Genomic DNA, 18,695 nt, shown 5'->3' on the forward strand with positions numbered 1-18,695 from the left:
TGCGAGCTTCTGCCCCTGGCGGACCTGTGGAAGGGACGCTGGTTCTCTTCGTCCTGTCTTCCGGCAGGCGTGGTAATAGGGAGTCGCCCCATTTGTTGGCCAGTTTCTCTAGTTCGCTGCCGAACAGGAGGGATCCTTTGAAGGGCATCCTCGTGAGGCGCGTCTTGGAAGAGGCGTCAGCCGACCAATTTCGAAGCCAGAGTTGTCTCCTGGCCGCCACTGCGGACGACACTCCTCTGGCTGCTGTGCGCACTATATCGGAGGCAGCGTCAGTGAGGAATGATACTGCTGGTTCCATGTCTTCTCCCGGAGTGTTGTTCCTGGCTTGTGATAGGCAGGCACGTGTCACCACGGTGCAGCAGGCCGCAATCTACAGTGACATGGCTGCAACTTCAAATGACTGTTTTAGGATGGCTTCCAGGCGCCGGTCATGTGCTTCCTTGAGCATCGCTCCTCCCTCCACTGGGATGGTAGTGCGCTTGGCGACCGCGCAGACTTTGGCGCCCACTCTAGGGCATGCCAGAAGCTCCTTGGTCGCTAGGTCCAGGGGGTACATGGCCGACAAGGCTCGTCCCCCTTTGAATGTGGACTCCGGGGCATTCCATTCCAGGTGAATTAGCTGTTGTGCCGCCTGTAAGAGAGGAAAAATGGCGAGACGTCTGGCGAAGGCCCTCCAGCAGTGGGTTCGTTCTAGGTTCCCCCGAGGTGCCTTGGCCCGGGATAGCGAGTTCCATTAGACATTGGGATATGAGGTCCAGGAGCTCGTCCTTTGTGAAGAAGCGTCTCATGGTTTGGTGTGGCTCTGTCCCTGAGGGAAGTTCCCCCTCCTCCAGGGGCTCAACTTCCTCTTCGGAGAAATCCGTGTCCCCGTAGGCAGGGCTTCTGGGTGGTGGGAGCCTGTGCCTAGGCCTCGAGGGTCCTGGGGGATGAGGGTCCTCCGGTGGAGCTTGTGGCTGATCAGCCAGAGGTGCAGTTTGCATCTTGAATCCCCTTGAATAACTCCATCCAAGATATCGACGCTGGGACTAAGTTGAGGGACGCAGGTTCTCTGGGAGTCCCCATCTGTGGGGGGGGACCCACTGGGGCCTGCTAGGTCCGGGGTACCCCCCTGAGGAGCTAGCACTGGACCCTGGGTGGGACTGGCCCTGACCCGGATATCCCAGGGCCTCTTCACAGTGTGCGCACAGGGCGTCGGCCTCCTCGGTCTGTGCGGCTCTGATGTGGCATGCAGGGCAGAGGCCTTGAGCTTTTATTCCTGTTTCTGGAGGTGCCATGTCTGTGGACGCGTAAGCTCTTGTGCGCTCCAGTACGCCTGAGATGTGTGCGCAGATGTGTGCCTAGCCGTAGATATGTGCCCGGCTCTGTGCGTGCAACTAATGCGCGCAAGGTTTTATGTGCGCATAAGTTTATGCACACAAGGATTTTTGTGCGCTCGGTTCGAACGGCGGGCAGCGTGGCGAATAGGGCCAAGATGGCGACGGCGAGCATGCGGTTAATATGGCGACCTCCTCGGAGGGTCTCCACGTGGGCAGACCCTTGGAAATGGTCGGGGCCTGGCCCTGCTAGGGCAGATCAACCCGGTGGCACTGGTTCCAATCCGTGACCTGTGCTCCTCCTCCTCGATGACCGGATTCAAGCAGCAGATTTCCACCTTACCTTGTCTTCGGCGCTCCCCGGTTTTGTTCCGGCTGCAAGGGGAGAGGGCCAATACCTTCACCGCCGTGCTCGAGGGATGCACCCGCTGCCTCTCAGCCGCGTCCGCGGATCGGGGGCTAGGTCCTCGCCGCGATTTGGCCACCGGACCGAGGCTCACCTCCGAGGGACCACGGAAATCACCTCGGGAATCTCAACTGGGGGAGGGACCCAAGGGTATCACCGCAGAAGAGCGGGGCTCGTCTTCAGGTAGGTTTTCCCCTTTAATTTTGGTTTTCTTCTTTGGATTTGGTTCAAACGCTGTAAGAGCTTGCAGATAGTCCCTAACTGCTATAGAGACGGAAAATACTGAAGAGCTGCACTTCCTGCAGGGGTATATGTACTAGGAGCTGACGTCAGATTGAAATCTGATCCGTCTTCAACTGCTAACAGGAGTACACTATACCCATTGGTCCTGAGTCCATCTGCTACACGCTAGGAAATGAAATTTTGCACCACTTGCAGTGTGTGATCAACAGATACACACTAAGCTAATGGTTTTAGGGATATGCAGGCCCACCTTTGTTTCATGGGTTTCATTTTAAAGTTAAGTTCATTTCCAAAACATTTAAAAAAAAACACAAAACACCACCCCAAAATACCCCACCCCTTATATACCCCTGAAACAGTCCTTCCTGCCCCTCAAAAAGCCTCATGGCCCAGGACAAGCCCAGACCCCTCCAAACTCCCTCCAACCACACTGCCTAGCTTGCCATGGCCAAGAATTTCCTTTGGTGATATCACTTCAGTGCTTCTTTCAGTTGCAGCTGGCACCATTTTTAAAAAGAATCAGTGGGGCAGGAGCAATGGAGCACAAGGGCATCACTTCTGCCCATTTATTTGTATTTCTTGATCGCTTACTGCCTAAGCTCTAAGCGATTTATACATTTTGAACATACATAATTATACAATAAAACAAGTCAAAACCAAAGTTGACATTTCAGCATAAAACAGTTAAAAAAAAAATAAAACATTCAAACATCTAAAATTAACACACAGAGGTATAAGAATAATCCAATTTAAACCTCTTGCTACTTGCATATCTGTTGCCTGTGCTGGAAGACCACATAATCAGTAAAAAAGTCAATTTAAATAAAATAGTCTTAAGTAGCGACAAATATTTTTGTACGTTCCGCCAGATGAAGATTTTTGGATAAAATATTCCGAAAATTGGGTGCTGCAATTGAAAAAGACCTCGTGTGTGTCTCAACAAGGCAAGACTGTTTCACCAATGGAACATCTAAGAAGCCACATTGTGAAGAAAGAAGCTGTTGGGAAGTGTTATGCATGATCACCATAGCACGAGCCCAAGGGAAAATATCTAAATGAAGCAACAGATGCCAGTTTGTCTCGAACCGGTGATTTAATAGATAGCCATTTCTTGGTCATTCCCCCTCCCCACATAAACAATGGAAAGGTTTACATGAGGGTCAGGGAGGTCCCTGGCCCAGCAAGCTATGCAGGGGTATTCTGAGGGGCCCATGGAGGTCCTGAGGCTAGCTTTGTGTTGTGGGGATGGGGGCTTATGGAGGGGCCTAGGCAGGCCTCAGCTGTGCTCAGTCTAGGCCCAGAGGCTTTATTAAGGGGTGGGAGGGGAATTGGTAAATCCTCAGGGAGGCATTGTTATAAAAATAAATAAAAATTCTGGTATTTGAGAGGCCATTAAAGTGGCCTCCATTCATCCCGTTTAATGCATTCATTTTAAACAAATGCACATCCCGAGTGGTGTTCAAATCTTGCCCAAGAAACACCCAACAAGTCTCTTTTTGAACATTTTAAAATATTCATAGTCTACTGTCCAAGAATAAGGTTATTTTGCATAATTTTCATAACCCTGCCAAGCAGACCTATTTGAGGATCCTGAGGACCTGATTTGGGAACTTCTGCCTTAAAGGTATTTTAAAAAGTTTTTCCCTAAAAACAAAAATAACATTCCCCCTCCCCCCCCCCCCCAAAAAAAAAAACAAAACCATATAAGTAGTATTCTCAGCACTGGAAAGAAATCATTTTAATTAACAAATAAATATATATATTGGCGATTCCGGCAAATGATTTATAAAAAAAAAAAGTGCAGTAGTGCGAACAGAGCACCCATGCCTCAATATCACCCCCAAAATCTGCACAAGGAACAGGAAAAAAAAAAAAAGAGAAAGGAACAGGAAAATAAAGTTTCACTATCTTTTCTTACCTTCAGCTCTAACCAGAATTTCCAGGGTGGAGCCTGCAGCCCATGGGAATAAAACACAAAGTGGTCTCCTTTGAAATCGGCGACAGGGGCTCCATCTCCCAGAGACCAGCCGGAGAGCAGCGCCCCTTCATGTGCTCTCACGTACAGTGACATGTGACTGGGACCTGAACGAGGAGGAAGCATTATAGTCACACAACTGACGAGCAACGCAAAGGGGATGGTGGCTACATCTAACACTACTGAGGTGTATATGGAAGGCAAGTGATGCTGCAATGAAAATGACGAAAACAAATTCTGATCTGTTTTTCCAGTCACTGCATCTGTCAGACAGTCCCGTTCCCTCTCTCCAGGCTGCCTGTGGCTCTGCCAAACCTTAACTTACCGTTGGGTGCTCTGAAATACCATTGCTGGTGGTGGACTTTTATTCCCCTCCATTCCCACCTTGAAGAAAGAGTACCGACAAGAATCGCTTCAAAAAAAAAAAAAAAAAAACCACCACCAAGGAAGGGGAAAACTTCAGATATTGTTTGCACTGTTCCCCTGCCATGCACTTTGAAGCGTGTGGGTTATAAATCTTTTAAACTAAAATATACTACCCAGTCAAGGTCATCCAGCAGAGTACCGCAATCCTGTGATCTCCTTTTTACATGATTCACAGGTAGAGGCCAATTGTAAGCCAAATGTTAGGGCAGTATCTTTCATCTGTGTAAACTTAAAGCTTCCACAGCACAGGGGTTGAATACTTATGCAAGCAGCATTTTTCAGTTTTTAATTTTATTTTTACAAAAAAATGCAGAGAAATAATGAATTGTGACAAAATTTACTTTAAGAACATACTGGTTTGCAACATACCGTCTGGATCAATCTGTGTGCGTGTCAGTTGTAATCCACACAAACCTGCTGACTTTTTAGGGGTTCAAATATTTTTGCAAGCCACTGTATATTCCCCCCTTATTCTCTCCCCTCCCCCCAATGAATCTTATCAGCTTTCCTGCTCATCCAATCTTATCCAGCCAGATTCATACTGGTCACGCTCCTCTCTTAGCTCCCCAGAGTCTTAATAGTCTTATCGGAGCTTGAAGCATTAGGAGAAGCGGGATTCCCTGTACAATCTTTTCCTCGTACCAGTCACCCTTTGCCTGCTCATCTTTTCTCAGGGCGGGGTTGTAGATTTTGCTCGCAGTGCCTCCAGCGTTATCACTCCAGCTTTTCTCAGAAACAGAGCCACTGCATTCACCATCTTCACTCTTGCCGACTTGCCCTGAATGAAGAAGCTAAGGCCAAACGGGAAAAGCCAACAGTACTTTATATCCTCTCTCCTCAGAATGGATATTATTCCTCTAAATATGCATCACTTCCGGATAGTGATGGCCGACAGATCTTGGAATATTTCCACGGTTTGATCCTTCCATGTAATCTGATCCATTCTGTGTGCCTGCTGAGCTATTTTCTCTTTTGTAGCAAAGCTATGAAAGCAATGTCGAGATGAGGAACGTTTCCCCTCAGTACCTAGGATTCAGTGCACTCTCTCTAGTTTGATTGGTGGCATTTCCTCCATGCTCGCATCAACACCCAGGATCATGACACAAATTCTATTAATCTGATGGATCTTTGTTCTCAGAGACGCCTCAAAATTGAAGACTACAGCAGCAAGACCTATTTTCAAAGTCTTCTAGCTGCTTGTCTAAATCCTGGGCTGTTTTGGGTCACACTTTCTACCACATCTTGCCACAAGGTAGTATCCGAGGCCTGCTCTTCTAGGAGTGACTCCATCTCTTTGATCCTCTGACCCAACAAGCAAATCGCCCCACAGCTCTGCCACCAGCACTTCAAGTTCTGATTTTATCCCGCTCATATCCTGGCAAATTTCAGCAAATCATTTCTGGAATTCTGATTGGGTAAGCACACTCTCCCCCCCCTGATCTTTTCTTGCCTCGCCATCAGGTACATGGCCTTCCTCTGGCACCTAGTCATCCAAATCCTCCCTTTCCTCTAGGCCTCCAGCCTGCACATCTTACTGGATAACAAACTAGAATTGTTTAAGATTGAGCGTTTTTTTTCTTTTGCGCCATACATCCTACCCTGGTAAGTCAGGCCTAGACACTTTCTGCTGACCACGGGAGTTATTCTGCTGTTAAGATTGCAAAGACTGCAGAGTAAGGCTGGAAATCACTTCCTCTTTCCGATATGATGTGCTTTTACTGTGTGTGGTATTTCCAAACCCATATTTATATAATCAATGAAATACACTGCATTAACCATCTAGATAATGTTTGTTTTGACAGCTGGGCCTTTTTTTTTTTTTTTTTTTTTTTTTTTTAAGCAGTGTGATAAGATATGAATAGCTGAGTTGACTTCTTGAGTGCAAGTTCTGTCCAAGTAGAATGAAAGTGCTTTTCTGCAGTCTAGGGTATGCAATACCTGTACCACAGTTATGGTATGTGGTTTAGGGAAAAGTCTATAGTATTTCTCGATTCAAATGGAATTGCGATATTTTAGGAAGGAAGTTTTGGTGTGTGCTGATGAGTACTTTGTTTTTGAATATTTGTGTATAGAATGTATTGGTTACTAAGGCCTATATAACCCACTTATTCTTGCTGATGTGACTACTATTAGAAAAGGTTTTCCATGCCAGGAACTTATTTAAAATATTTTCTATTCTGCCTATAGCGACCAGTCATGCTTCATCTCCACTGTAGCCACTAGTTTCTATAGTGGCTTCATAAGCTGTATCAAGACAGTATTGTAAGTCCCTTTGTGGTGCTGGTTTCTTTAATGGAGATTTAAGGTTGAACAGACCTTTTATGAACCTAGCTACTAATTTTGGAATTGGATTTCCATCAACAATGCTGTGATAAGCCATTACCACACTAAAATGTACTATGATGGAATGTGTCTTTAGTCCAGGGGCCATGAGGTGAAGCAAATATTGGAGTATTTTAAAATTTGGACATGCAGAAGGTTGTTCTCCTTGATGTGTGCACCAAGTGAATCTCCTCCATTTGAAATAGGATTTCCTTGTAGGTGGTTTTCAGGATGAGCGAATTTCATTTACTCTTTGTGGGAACTGAAATTATTTGATAACGTTGCTTTCAATATCCATGCTGTTAATGCTAGAGACTGTAGATTGGTATGCAGGACTGTTCCGTCATATTGAGCTAACAGGTTCTGAATTGTTAGTAACCTTACAGGGGTACCTTTCTACTAGTCTGATTAACCAAAAAAAACCAACTTTGTCATAACCAAATGGGGGTTATAAGAATACATTTTTCTCTTGTCTTGTCTCAGCTTTAAAATGGTTTTCACTATTAGTGAAATAAGTGGGAAAGCATACACTATGTTTTCATTCCATGGAATTAGAAAGGCATCATTTGCTACTACATCTTGTGATGGTCTTTTCAAACAATATCATGAGAGTTTGTTATTGAATGGAGATGCAAATAGGTCTATTCCTAGTGTTTCCCAAGTCACAAAAAGATCCTGCAATATGTGATCATTGAGAGAGACTTGTGTGGTTGTAGTTAACGGCTTAGGGCCTCATTTACTAAAGTATCGCAGGCCTGCGATAATTTAGGTAATGAGGGGCGGGGGGCCGAAACGGGGGGCGGGCCTGTGCTAGCCGGCAGCTTCGCACCATCACGGTGTGATCACTGCCAGTTTCACACCCAATAGCGCCACCATAGAAGGTGTAGCTATTGGGCGCGAACTCTGACGCGAAAAGGGCCTTACCTGTTCGTCATCCGCGGCATCTTCGCGGAGTCGGCCCCGGTGACGCCCTGACTCCTCCTCTTCCGGGGCCAACTCCGCCCCCATTTTGGTATCGCACATAAGGGACTTTTCGCGTGCGAAACGTCCCTCATCATGTACGATCCGGATGGAAAATGAGGCCCTTAGTTTGTTGACTATTATGTTCTTCTCCAGAAGTTAGATTGATGTGATCAGTATTTTCTGTTTGACTGCCCAGTTCCATATCGCTATGGATTCTTTGCAAAACTGTTTGAAAAACCTGTTTGTTTATATAGAACATGGCAACTTTATTGTCTGTTTGTACCTGCAGTATTCTGTTTTTCAACCATGGTTCAAACATATTTAGAGCCCTGAACACTGCCCTCATTTCTAGAAGATTGATGTGAAGCATGGACTGTTCTTGTGACCATGTCCCTTGAGTATAGATATTGATGTGCTTCCCATCCATGTTACTATAAGAACATAAGAACATAAGAAAATGCCATACTGGGTTAGACCAAGGGTCCATCAAGCCCAGCATCCCTGTTTCCAACAGTGGCCAATCCAGGCCATAAGAACCTGGCAAGTACCCCAAAAACTAAGTCTATTCCATTTATTTATTTTATTTATTTATTTCAAATTTTTATATACCGGCATTCGAGACAGCAGTCACATCATGCTGGTTCACATAAAACAGGGGTGCATAGTAAACATAACTATAACAATGGTGCTGAAAAGGCAGTTACATATAACAGGGTGATAAGAACTTGGCTGAGAAGGAAGAGAAAGGACAGGATTAATTCACACAGGTAAACGATAGAAGATATGGTTAATCAAGATATGGTTAATCAAGGTGTAGTTGGAGATTAGTTGACCATGTTGGTGTCTGGGAAAGCTTGTATGAATATCCAGGTCTTTAGTCTTTTTTTGAAGGTTGAGATGCATGGTTCTGTTCTGAGATTTGAGGGGATGGAGTTCCATAACGGTGGAATGGCTGTAGAGAAAGCCCGGTCTCTTAGTGTGCAGTGTCTGGTAGATTTGGACGGTGGTACCTGTAGCGATCCTTTGTATGCATCTCTTGTCGGTCTTGACGAATTGTGTAGTCGGAGAGGGATCTGTATGTCAATGGGAGCCAGTTGGTGGATGATTTTGTATGTGGTAAGAATGGCCTTGTATATTATTCTAAAGTGTATAGGTAGCCAATGGAGGCTCTTTAGAATGGGGGTTATGTGGTCCCTTCTCCTGGTATTTGTTAGAATTCGTGCAGCTGCATTTTGCACCATCTGAAGCGGTTTGGTGTATGAAGCGGGAAGGCCGAGTAGGATGGTGTTACAATAGTCTAATTTTGAAAAGATGATTGCTTGTAGAATAGTTCTGAAATCTTGGGCATGGAAAAGAGGTCTAATTCTTTTCAGGACTTGTAGTTGGTAGAAACAGTCTTTGGTGGTTTTGTTAATGGTGGCTTTGAAATTCAGGCGATTATCAATTAGGACTCCTAGGTCTCTCACTTGTGTGATTGTTGGCGTGGCTTGTTGTGCAGAGGTGATGGTGCTATTTTCTGAGGCGATGAGCAGGAGTTCAGTTTTGCCGGAATTTAATACCAGGTTTAGGCTGGTGAGGAGGAGTTTAATTTTTTGAAGGCATGTGTCCCAGTAAGCCAGAGTTTTAGCGACGGAATCCTTGATGGGTATCAGGACCTGTATATCGTCCGCATAAAGGAAGTGTTTGAGGTTGAGGTCGGTGAGAAGTTGGCATAACGGTATAAAGTAAATGTTAAATAAAGTAGGAGACAGGGAGGACCCCTGTGGGACTCCTACTGACGACGGATGTTGAGAGGATTCTTTGTTCTGTATCTTGACCTTGTATCCTCTATTGCTGAGAAATGATATGAACCAAGATAGTGCTGTGCCTGAAATACCTATGGAGGCTAACTGGTTAATGAGTAAGGAATGATTGACGGTGTCAAAGGCTGAAGAAAGGTCCAGTAGGATCAGTAAGAAGGCTTGACCTTTATCGAGGCCCAGGATGAGGTGATCTGTTAAGGAAATGAGGAGGGACTCCGTGCTTAGTGTTTTGCGGAAACCGTATTGTGATGGGAATAGGAGGTTGTTTTCTTCAATGTAGTTTGAGAGTCGGGTGTTCACCAATTTCTCCATAATCTTAGCTATGAAGGGGAGGTTGGCGATTGGTCGGTAGTTGTTTGGGTCATTAGGATCTAGATTAGGTTTCTTGAGTAATGGTTTGAGAGAGGCCAATTTTAGGTCATCTGGGTAAGATCCTTGTGTTATAGAGCAATTTATGATGTCTGACAGGGATTTGGAGATGGAGTCAGGAATTGATAGAAGTAATTTCGAGGGGATGTGGTCCGAAGGGTGAGAAGATGGTTTCATTTTCCGTAGAATACCTTGGATCTCAATGGAAGAAGTGAGTTCCAGTTCTTCTAAGTGGGTATTTTTGAAGGTGGTCTGAGGAGGTGTTGAAGTAGATGCGATGTTGGGGGGCAGGTGAGTTAGAAGTTTGCTGATTTTGTTATTGAAAAATAGCGCTAGTTCTTCCGCTTTAGATTTTGCTTGGTTGAGGGCGATTTCTGATGGGTTTATTTGAGTGAGGTTAGAGACGTAGCTAAAGAGGGCTTTAGCGTCGAAGATTAGGTGGTGGATCTTGGATGCATAGTAGTTCCTCTTGGATCTTAATGTATTCGATTTGTATTGGAGAAGAGTCGATTTATAGGTAGATAGAGTGATGGTACATGGGTTTTTACGCCATTTAGCCTCATTTTGTCTTAGCAATAGTTTAAGCTTTCTTAGCTCTAGGGTAAACCATGGTTGTCTTTTGGACGAGTTGGGGTGAGGTTTTTTTGTAGTAAGGGGGCATAGCTTGTTGGCTATTGATTCCGTGATGTTGTTCCAAGATCGAAGCGCTGAGTTCGGATTGGTAAAGTCTACTTGGGTGAGATGTGATAATAAGTGATTGCTAAGATCTTCTGTGGTGCATGTTTTCCTGTAAGTGAAGCAATGTGAGGGTATGCGAGATGGACTAGTATCTTTTATTGAGAATGAGGAAGTTATGAGGGAGTGATCTGACCATGGTACCTTCGTGCAGGAGGGGTGCTGGACCGGTTTGATTGCTGTATTGACGAAGATAAGGTCTAACGTGTGTCCGGCTTTGTGTGTGGGTTTGTTAACTAGTTGAGTGAAACCTAAAGCGGAGTATGCTGTGAGTAAGGCTTCGCAGTTGGGTGATAATGTGGAGTTGTCGACGTGCAGGTTGAAGTCACCTAATATTATCGCTGGGGCATCTAGATTGATAAGGGAAGTAGTTAGTTCAACCAGGGGAGATGCGTCTGTTTCCAGTAAACCTGGAGGAGCGTAGAGAAGTAAAATTTGGAGTTTGTCTGACGAGAAGAAGCCAAATTCTAGTTTTGAGTCGGTATTGGAGGAGTGTTGAGTGAATCTGTGGTCCTTTTTTGTAGCTAGGAGGATTCCTCCTCCTTTTTTTTTTCCATGTTTTTTTTCCATGGTTTCCATGTAACCATTGCTAATGGCAGTGGCTATTCTCTAAGTCAGAGCTTTCCAAACTGTGTGTCGGGACACGTTAGTGTGTCGCCTGCAGTGTGCAGGTGTGTCGCGCAAGCCCGGTCAACTCTGATGTGAGTCTGGGCTTTTTTTTTTTCTAGTGATTCACTTTTTTTTTTTCAGTTTATGGGTTGCTTATTATTGGGTGATTTTTGCTGTCAATCGCGTTTTTTGGGGGGGGCTTGGTGGGTGGAACGAGCCCAGCCATCCTTGCATTGGCTGCTGCTGCCGATGAGGCCTGGCCATGAGGAGTACTGACTGCAAGCAGCAGTGTCTGGTGATCATGGAAGGGAGTGAAGCACTTAACTGGCAACAATCAAAAGACGAGGTACATGAGTGTGGGGGCCAGACATGTGCTGGGGGAAGAGAGATGAGTGAGTGGGGGGCAAACGTTCTGAGGGGACAGACATGTGCTTGAGGGGGAGCGATATGAGTGTGTGGGGGCCAGACATGTGCTGGGGGGAGAGAGATGAGTGAGTGGGGGGCAAACGTGCTGGGGGGACAGACATGTGCTTGAGGGGGGAGCGATATGAGTGTGTGGGGGCCAGACATGTGCTGGGGGGAGAGAGATGAGTGAGTGGGGGGCAAACGTGCTGGGGGGACAGACATGTGCTTGAGGGGGAGCGATATGAGTGTGTGGGGGCCAGACATGTGCTGGGGGGAGAGAGATGAGTGAGTGGGGGGCAAACGTGCTGGGGGGACAGACATGTGCTTGAGGGGGAGCGATATGAGTGTGTGGGGGCCAGACATGTGCTGGGGGGACAGACATGTGCTTGAGGGGGAGCGATATGAGTGTGTGGGGGCCAGACATGTGCTGGGGGGAGAGAGATGAGTGTGTGGGGGGCAAACGTGCTGGGGGGCCAGACATGTGCTTGAGGGGGAGAGATATGAGTGTGTGGGGGCCAGACATGTGCTGGGGGGAGAGAAATGAGTGTGTGGGGGCCAGACATGTGCTGGGGGGAGAGAAAAGAGTGTGTGGGGGCCAGACATGTGCTGGGGGGAGGAGAGAGATGAGTGTGTGGGGGACAGACAATTTGTTTTATTATTGTTTCTCATAAATTATAACAATAACATGAATCTTGGAATATATATTTTTAATATAAATTTAAGGTTTTCATGAGATAGGTTGTGTCGTGAAACATTTTATTTATGTATATATTTAAGGAAACATACATAAATTGTTGAAATATGTTTCGTTCGTTTAACCTTTAACCTCTGGTTTACTAGTAGACTGAATTACTGTGTCCCGAAATTATGTTTGTCTAAAAAGTGTGTCACCAACATGAAAAGTTTGGAAAGCTCTGCTCTAAGTGAACTTAATAGCAGGTAATGGACTTCTCCTCCAAGAACTTATCCAATCCTTTTTTAAACACAGCTATACTAACTGCACGAACCACATTCTCTGGCAACAAATTCCAGAATTTAATTGTGCGTTGAGTAAAAAAGAACTTTCTCTGATTAGTTTTAAATGTGCCCCATGCTAACTTCATGGAGTGTCCCCTAGTCTTTCTACTATCCGAAAGAGTAAATAACCGATTCACATCTACCCGTTCTAGACCTCTCATGATTTTAAACACCTATATCATATCCCCCCTCAGTCGTCTCTTCTCCAAGCTGAAAAGTCCTAACCTCTTTAGTCTTTCCTCATAGGGGAGTTGTTCCATTCCCCTTATCATTTTGGTAGCCCTTCTCTGTACCTGTACCTTCTATAGTTTGTATATTATTTGGTGGGTGAAAGTTCTGACCACAAAGGAAATTTCTCGATTATCCATCATGTGAATGAATCCTTTATTTCTTTGTTTAGTTGGATTTTGTAACTTATCAGTTGATTTTATTGGTTCTACTTGCTCTTTAGATACCATTGTGCTGTGCTTGTCTCATTTTCAGTCATGCTAATGGTGTTACATGAACAGTTAAAGCCATGTGTCCTAGTACTCATGAACTGCTTGCCTGTTCATTTCCTCTATGTTCCCTCCTGTGCTAAGTAGATATACTTTTATCACATTCAACTGCACACTTATGAATTCCAGATGCTGCCTCAGTCTGCATGTTGATTTTTCGAAATTGACTAGAAATATGAAGAATTGCATGGTTGATATAAGTAGGTTTGCATCTTCTATCAAGTCTTTGTAGGATGGACTTGATAATCAGGCAATTGTCTAAGTATGGAAATACTTGTACATGCTGTTTTCTCAGATGAGCTGCTATAATTGCTATGCTGTTATTGAGCCATTGATAAAGAACCGGCTGTTTGAAACATGGACCCATGTTGGGCATGTTAAGCAAGGCTTCATAGAAGTTGAAAAGACAGCGTTTCATACCAAAGTTAAGTAGAACTTTTGCACAGCATATATGAAAAATATTGAAAAATAGATGACTACTAGACCTATGATTAAAAATAAGGCAGAGATATAAAGTTATCACTGTTCAATGAAGCCTATTATGATGGTCTTTAAATAAGCATCTGTAACTTAGCTGTTTGACAGGCACTTTTGGTTGCTTCACAATTTATGCCGCCATTTTATTTTTTTAATTGTTTTTGTTTGCACTTAAAATCCTCTGATCAGAAAATCCTTTGAGAAGATTATATATATACACACATATACATACACACACACAAATCTTTTTCATGTATTTCCTCTAGCTTCAAGAGTGACTAACTGGAATCATATGAATGTAGCTACCGCCACTGTGTTGTAAAAATCATCCGGCTTATTCTTCATCTACTTGCTCACTTAGCCCAACATAGGTCTTTATTTCAAACACTGTTCATCAGGGTACGGTCAATTCTTACTTGTTTGGCGTTCACTAACTCTCCAGTATGACGCTTCACAGGAAATGAACATTAACACTGTGTGTTAACATTCTACAATCCTAATATGAGTCAATATTTAAATTGAATTTAATTTTGTTAGGTAGAAAGGTGTAAGTGATTAATGAGATAGTTATCCTCTCACTACAAATTATTTAATGGAAGTGTTAGCTGGTTTCTCTTACACAATTCTTTGCCATGATTTTGTTGAAAGAATGATGTTCTTCTAGCAAACTTTTAGAATGCTCATGGAGTTTTTCAAGGTTATTATTAAAAACATTGAATCATTCTGATCTGGTGCTCAGCAATCCTTGCTTGCAAGGTCGCTTTTTTTTTTTTTTTTTTTACCAACTGTATCAATGATCCTTGGAGCAGAATTCAAGTAAGCTTTTGTCCTTTGGCTTTTTTCATCACTGACTGTATAATAATGGAATCATGAGAGAGTTGTACCTTCTCATGTCCTGAGCATTTTTGTATTCTATATTTTACATCAATGTTTTTGGCTATAGGTGATCCAGAGAAAGCTGTCTTCCAAATTTTAGTTTGGACTTTCATTAGCGCATCATGCATTGGTAGCGTTTTGTATTGTTTCAGTGGTTGGATGAAACTTAGCAAGACTTGCAAGTCGATTATATCTTCTGCTTTCTCTTCTAAACTGAAAGCAATTGCCTCAAATCTTTTGCAGAAAATTTGGGTATGTGGAGTCTTCTGGTGCTGTTAAACTTCCAGTTTTTTCTGGTGTCAAGCCTGAAGGTGGATTTGGAAATAGTATATCTCATTCTAACTGATTAATTTGAACTGCAAGAATCAGATATAATTTGTGTACATTAAGCCAAGGGAGGAGAAATAGCCTAGTGGTTAGAGCAGTGGACTGTGAACCAGGGTTCGAGTCCTGCTGTCGCTCCTTGTGACCTTGGGCAAGTCACTTTACCCTCCATTGCCTCAGGTACAAAAACTTAGATTGTAAGCCCTCTGGGGATAGAGAAATACAGTACCTGAATGTAAACCGGTGTGATCTCAATTGAGATCGAATGTCGGTATATAAAAATTGGTATATAAAAATAAATAAAAAATAAATAAAATTTCAGTTTTGTGCTTCTCTTCTCTTGTATTACCCCCCCTGTAATTTCAGTATGGGTTAAGCTGAGGATTTTTGATGACTAGGCACATGCTTCATATGTATGTGCCCATAATTTCTGTACAAATGTGTGCACAGGTTGCTGAAGCAGAATTTCAGAATGTATAGTTTTTGACTCCTCCATCTGGGGCTCCAGTGTAGGAAGTGAAGTCATACTACTTGATGTTTCTGCATGTTGTGTCTTTCTTACATGCTTTCTTCCTACTTCAATAGGTTCTGAGGAAAAGCTTGATAATGAAGATAGTGCACATATACATTGGTGCCATGGTTTTGGCTCTGAGTTGGAACGTTTTTCCCATGCCAGTGATTTTCTGTACCAATACTTCGGCACCAATGATTGTGTGTGCTGAACCTTTGGGTACTGGTGATTCTCTGCACCATTTTTGTGCTAACTATTCCTTGATGTATTCTTTTGACACCAGTACCTCATGGCTCCAGTGTTTCAGTGCTGATTCTGTACTTTGTTTCTTTTGCGCAGGTGGTTCCCGGCTCCAACTTGGTTTGGTGCCGAGCTTCTAAGGCATAGGCATGCCTAAGCTTTTCGGTGCCATAGACAACTCTCGGCTTACCAGTAGCTATTTTTGAACTGGATTTCAATTTAATCTCTTTCGATAAGCCTGAGTGCTCACATTGGAGTTGGAGAGATCAATAAATTAACACCCTCAGGGATATACATCTACAGGGGCCAGGGCTCGAAGAATCAAGTCCCAGTTATTTCACACAAAGGAAATGTAAATCTACAATGGATATTGTGTGTCCACACTGTTGACATTTTTGAACTGACTTTTTCCTTTCTTTTCTGTAGCCATTCTGAGAAATAGCAGTGATGCTAAGAGACTATTTCCAACCATTCGCTGTAGCAGCTGAAAACAGACTGAGGAGACTCACTCGCAGGGATGCTAGCATGGGAAGGCCTTGCATGCTCAAAAAGCAAACAAACTTTCTGGGCTTTGAGAGAAAAACGACTTGACTCAGTCAGGTGTCACTCATCTTGTGTGGAAGTTTTTTGTGCTTGCCCACAGAGAATAAGTTTCCCTTCAGTAGAAAGCCACAGGTGGGAGTTGGGGGAAGTCCCAGGTTACAAAACTGCAGGATGCAGTGTCTGTGTAAAGTATTCAGATACCTTATTAGAAAACACCCAAAGAGGGTAATTCATCCAAAACTTTGTGTGACACTGCTGTGTCATGAGATTATACAATAATACGGATCAATGCCTATACTCCAATCGGAGGTAAAAATCTTTGTACTGACGCCATTAGGGCACAGCTCCCAAATCTGTTCTGGAGACCTCCACAGCCTGCTGAATTTTCAGGATATGCATAATGAATATACATGGAATAAATATGAATATATTGAGTCTTCAATATATGCAAATCTAATATATATTTCATTGTAGATATCCTGGAAACCCAACCTGCTGTGGCAGGGAAGGGGGCAGGAGATAGGACTACAGAACAGTTTGGGGAAACCCTGTGTGACAGGGAACAAGGCACACCTTCTGCATTTGCTCTTTTCCTGGGGGCTCAGGAGGATTCGTCTCCCTCTAGGATTACAGGGCCCACCCAACAGCTTGGAGATGCAACTTCACATTAAGTACAGCAAGTGGAAAGGGGCACTTCCCCCCTCAGACAAGGTGCAGCAGGGCTTTTTCCAGTCACATAAGAAGCAGAAAAATTTTGACCTGAATCTGCCATGGAAGCAGAGCATAGGTGTATTGAGTTTACATCAGAAACATCATTTCCCTTTAAAAACAGTGAACAGGCATCTTGAGTTCTAACAATTGTAAGCTACCCACCTGCAATTTCAAATGTTAGCCTTGTGGAATGCCAGGGCATCTGTTCTTTGGATAGAAGTCTGAAATGTGTAGGCTTTGAAGGAGACGCTTCAGGTGTAGGAAGATACCAGTTCTTCCTAGAAGTAAAAAAAGAAAAACAAGGGTAAATCCTTATTTCCAACTTTTGGTATAAAAAAGCAAAATTCCTCATACTCAAACACTTAAAAGATGTGATATTTATTTATTTATTATTTTTATTATACCGAGTTTCATGATATGAATCACATCAACCCGGTTTACAATTAACAATGTGAATAACTGCAGAGAGTAACATGGTAGAAACATTTCCCAATTCGACATCAAATATAGTAAGAAACTTAAATAAAAACATTATAACAATATTTAGGATGTGAGAAAGTTACAAAAAACAAGGAAAAATAAATAGGAACTGAAAGGGGAGGAAATTAAAGAAAGAATATTAACATTTTAGCCATAAACAATATTAACATTTTAATATTGATTAACATTTTAATATTAACATTTTAATATTAATATTAATTTAATATTAACATTTTAATATTAATATTAACAATATTAACATTTTAGTAAATGTTAAGAATTCATTAACATTTACATGATAGTAACAAATGGCTCATCCGGTCTAGCCAGCAAGGTTTTTCAGGGTTGTAACTGCCACTCCAAGCAGGTTACCCCCATGCATAAAAGTTACACCAAAACTTACTTCCATGCATTTTTTAATTCTATTACTGTTCTTGTCGTCTTTACCGACTCTTCCAAGAAAAAAAATATTTCCTGATCTAATTCTACCTCCTTGGAGTTTCATATCAGGATACCTAACTCTATGGCTTACTTTCCACTGCAAAAGTTTTGATTCTTGTGCACTGTTAATACCTTTCAGATATTTAAAAGTCTGTATTATATCCCCGGTCTCGTCTCTCCTCCAGAGTATACATCTATAGGTCCTTAAGTCTCATCTCAAATATCTTTTGATGAAGACTCCACACCATTTTGATTCTCTATCTTATCTCTATGTTTTTTTGAGATACAATCTACAGAATTGAGCACAGTACTCCAGGTGAATGGCCACACCAATGATCTGTTCAGGAGCATTATCACATCCATTTCCTTGTTATGCCTCTTTCTATAAAGTACAATATCCCTCTGGCCTAAGTCATCACCTTGCGTCATTACTTTCAGACCAGACCAGACTATCATCCAAAAGTCTCTCTCCCAGTCTGTGCACATCAGTCTCTCGTCCCTCTCCCCAAATCACATATAGCTCCTTTTGATTACTACACCCCAAATACATGACACTGTACTTCTTGGCATTGAATCCTAGCTGCTAAACCTTCGATTACTCCCTAAACTTTCTTCTCATTTTCTCCACTCCTTCAGGGGTGTCTATTCTGTTGCAGATCTTAGTGACAACAACAAAAAATTTCCAACCTGCAATATCACTTACAAAGACACTGAATAGAAGCAGCTTCAGAACAGACCCCAAGGCACTCCACAAATCACCATTCTCTCAAGAGTGCACTTCATTTACTACTAACTCTCGTTGGTTAACCAACTTCTAATCCATTCCACCACCTTGGAACCTACTTTCAGGCTCCTCATTTTATTCATGAGACTCCCATGTAGGACTTTATCAGAAGCTTTGCTGAAATCCATATAAATCATATAAAGTGCTCGTCCTTGATCTAATTCTCTAGTCAATCAAAAAAATAAAATCACATTTGTTTGATAAGATATTCCTCTAGTAAAACCAT

General features: G+C 43.0%; 1 protein-coding gene across 2 annotated transcripts in view; it reads right to left on the reverse strand.

The window, feature by feature from the left end:
* The window catches only part of ERMP1 (endoplasmic reticulum metallopeptidase 1), a 128,039-nt gene that overhangs the window by 10,429 nt on the left and 98,915 nt on the right, over nucleotides 1–18,695 (reverse strand). For both annotated transcript variants that reach the window (XM_029613903.1, XM_029613896.1), the window contains exons 13-14: nucleotides 16,927–17,042; nucleotides 3,881–4,044 (exon numbers count right to left, since the gene is read on the reverse strand). In XM_029613903.1, the coding sequence (XP_029469763.1) occupies nucleotides 3,881–4,044; nucleotides 16,927–17,042 (280 nt within the window). The remainder of the gene's footprint in view (nucleotides 1–3,880; nucleotides 4,045–16,926; nucleotides 17,043–18,695) is intronic.

The sequence above is a fragment of the Rhinatrema bivittatum genome, chromosome 1 (assembly GCF_901001135.1).
Source record: "Rhinatrema bivittatum chromosome 1, aRhiBiv1.1, whole genome shotgun sequence".
Taxonomy (NCBI): domain Eukaryota; kingdom Metazoa; phylum Chordata; class Amphibia; order Gymnophiona; family Rhinatrematidae; genus Rhinatrema; species Rhinatrema bivittatum.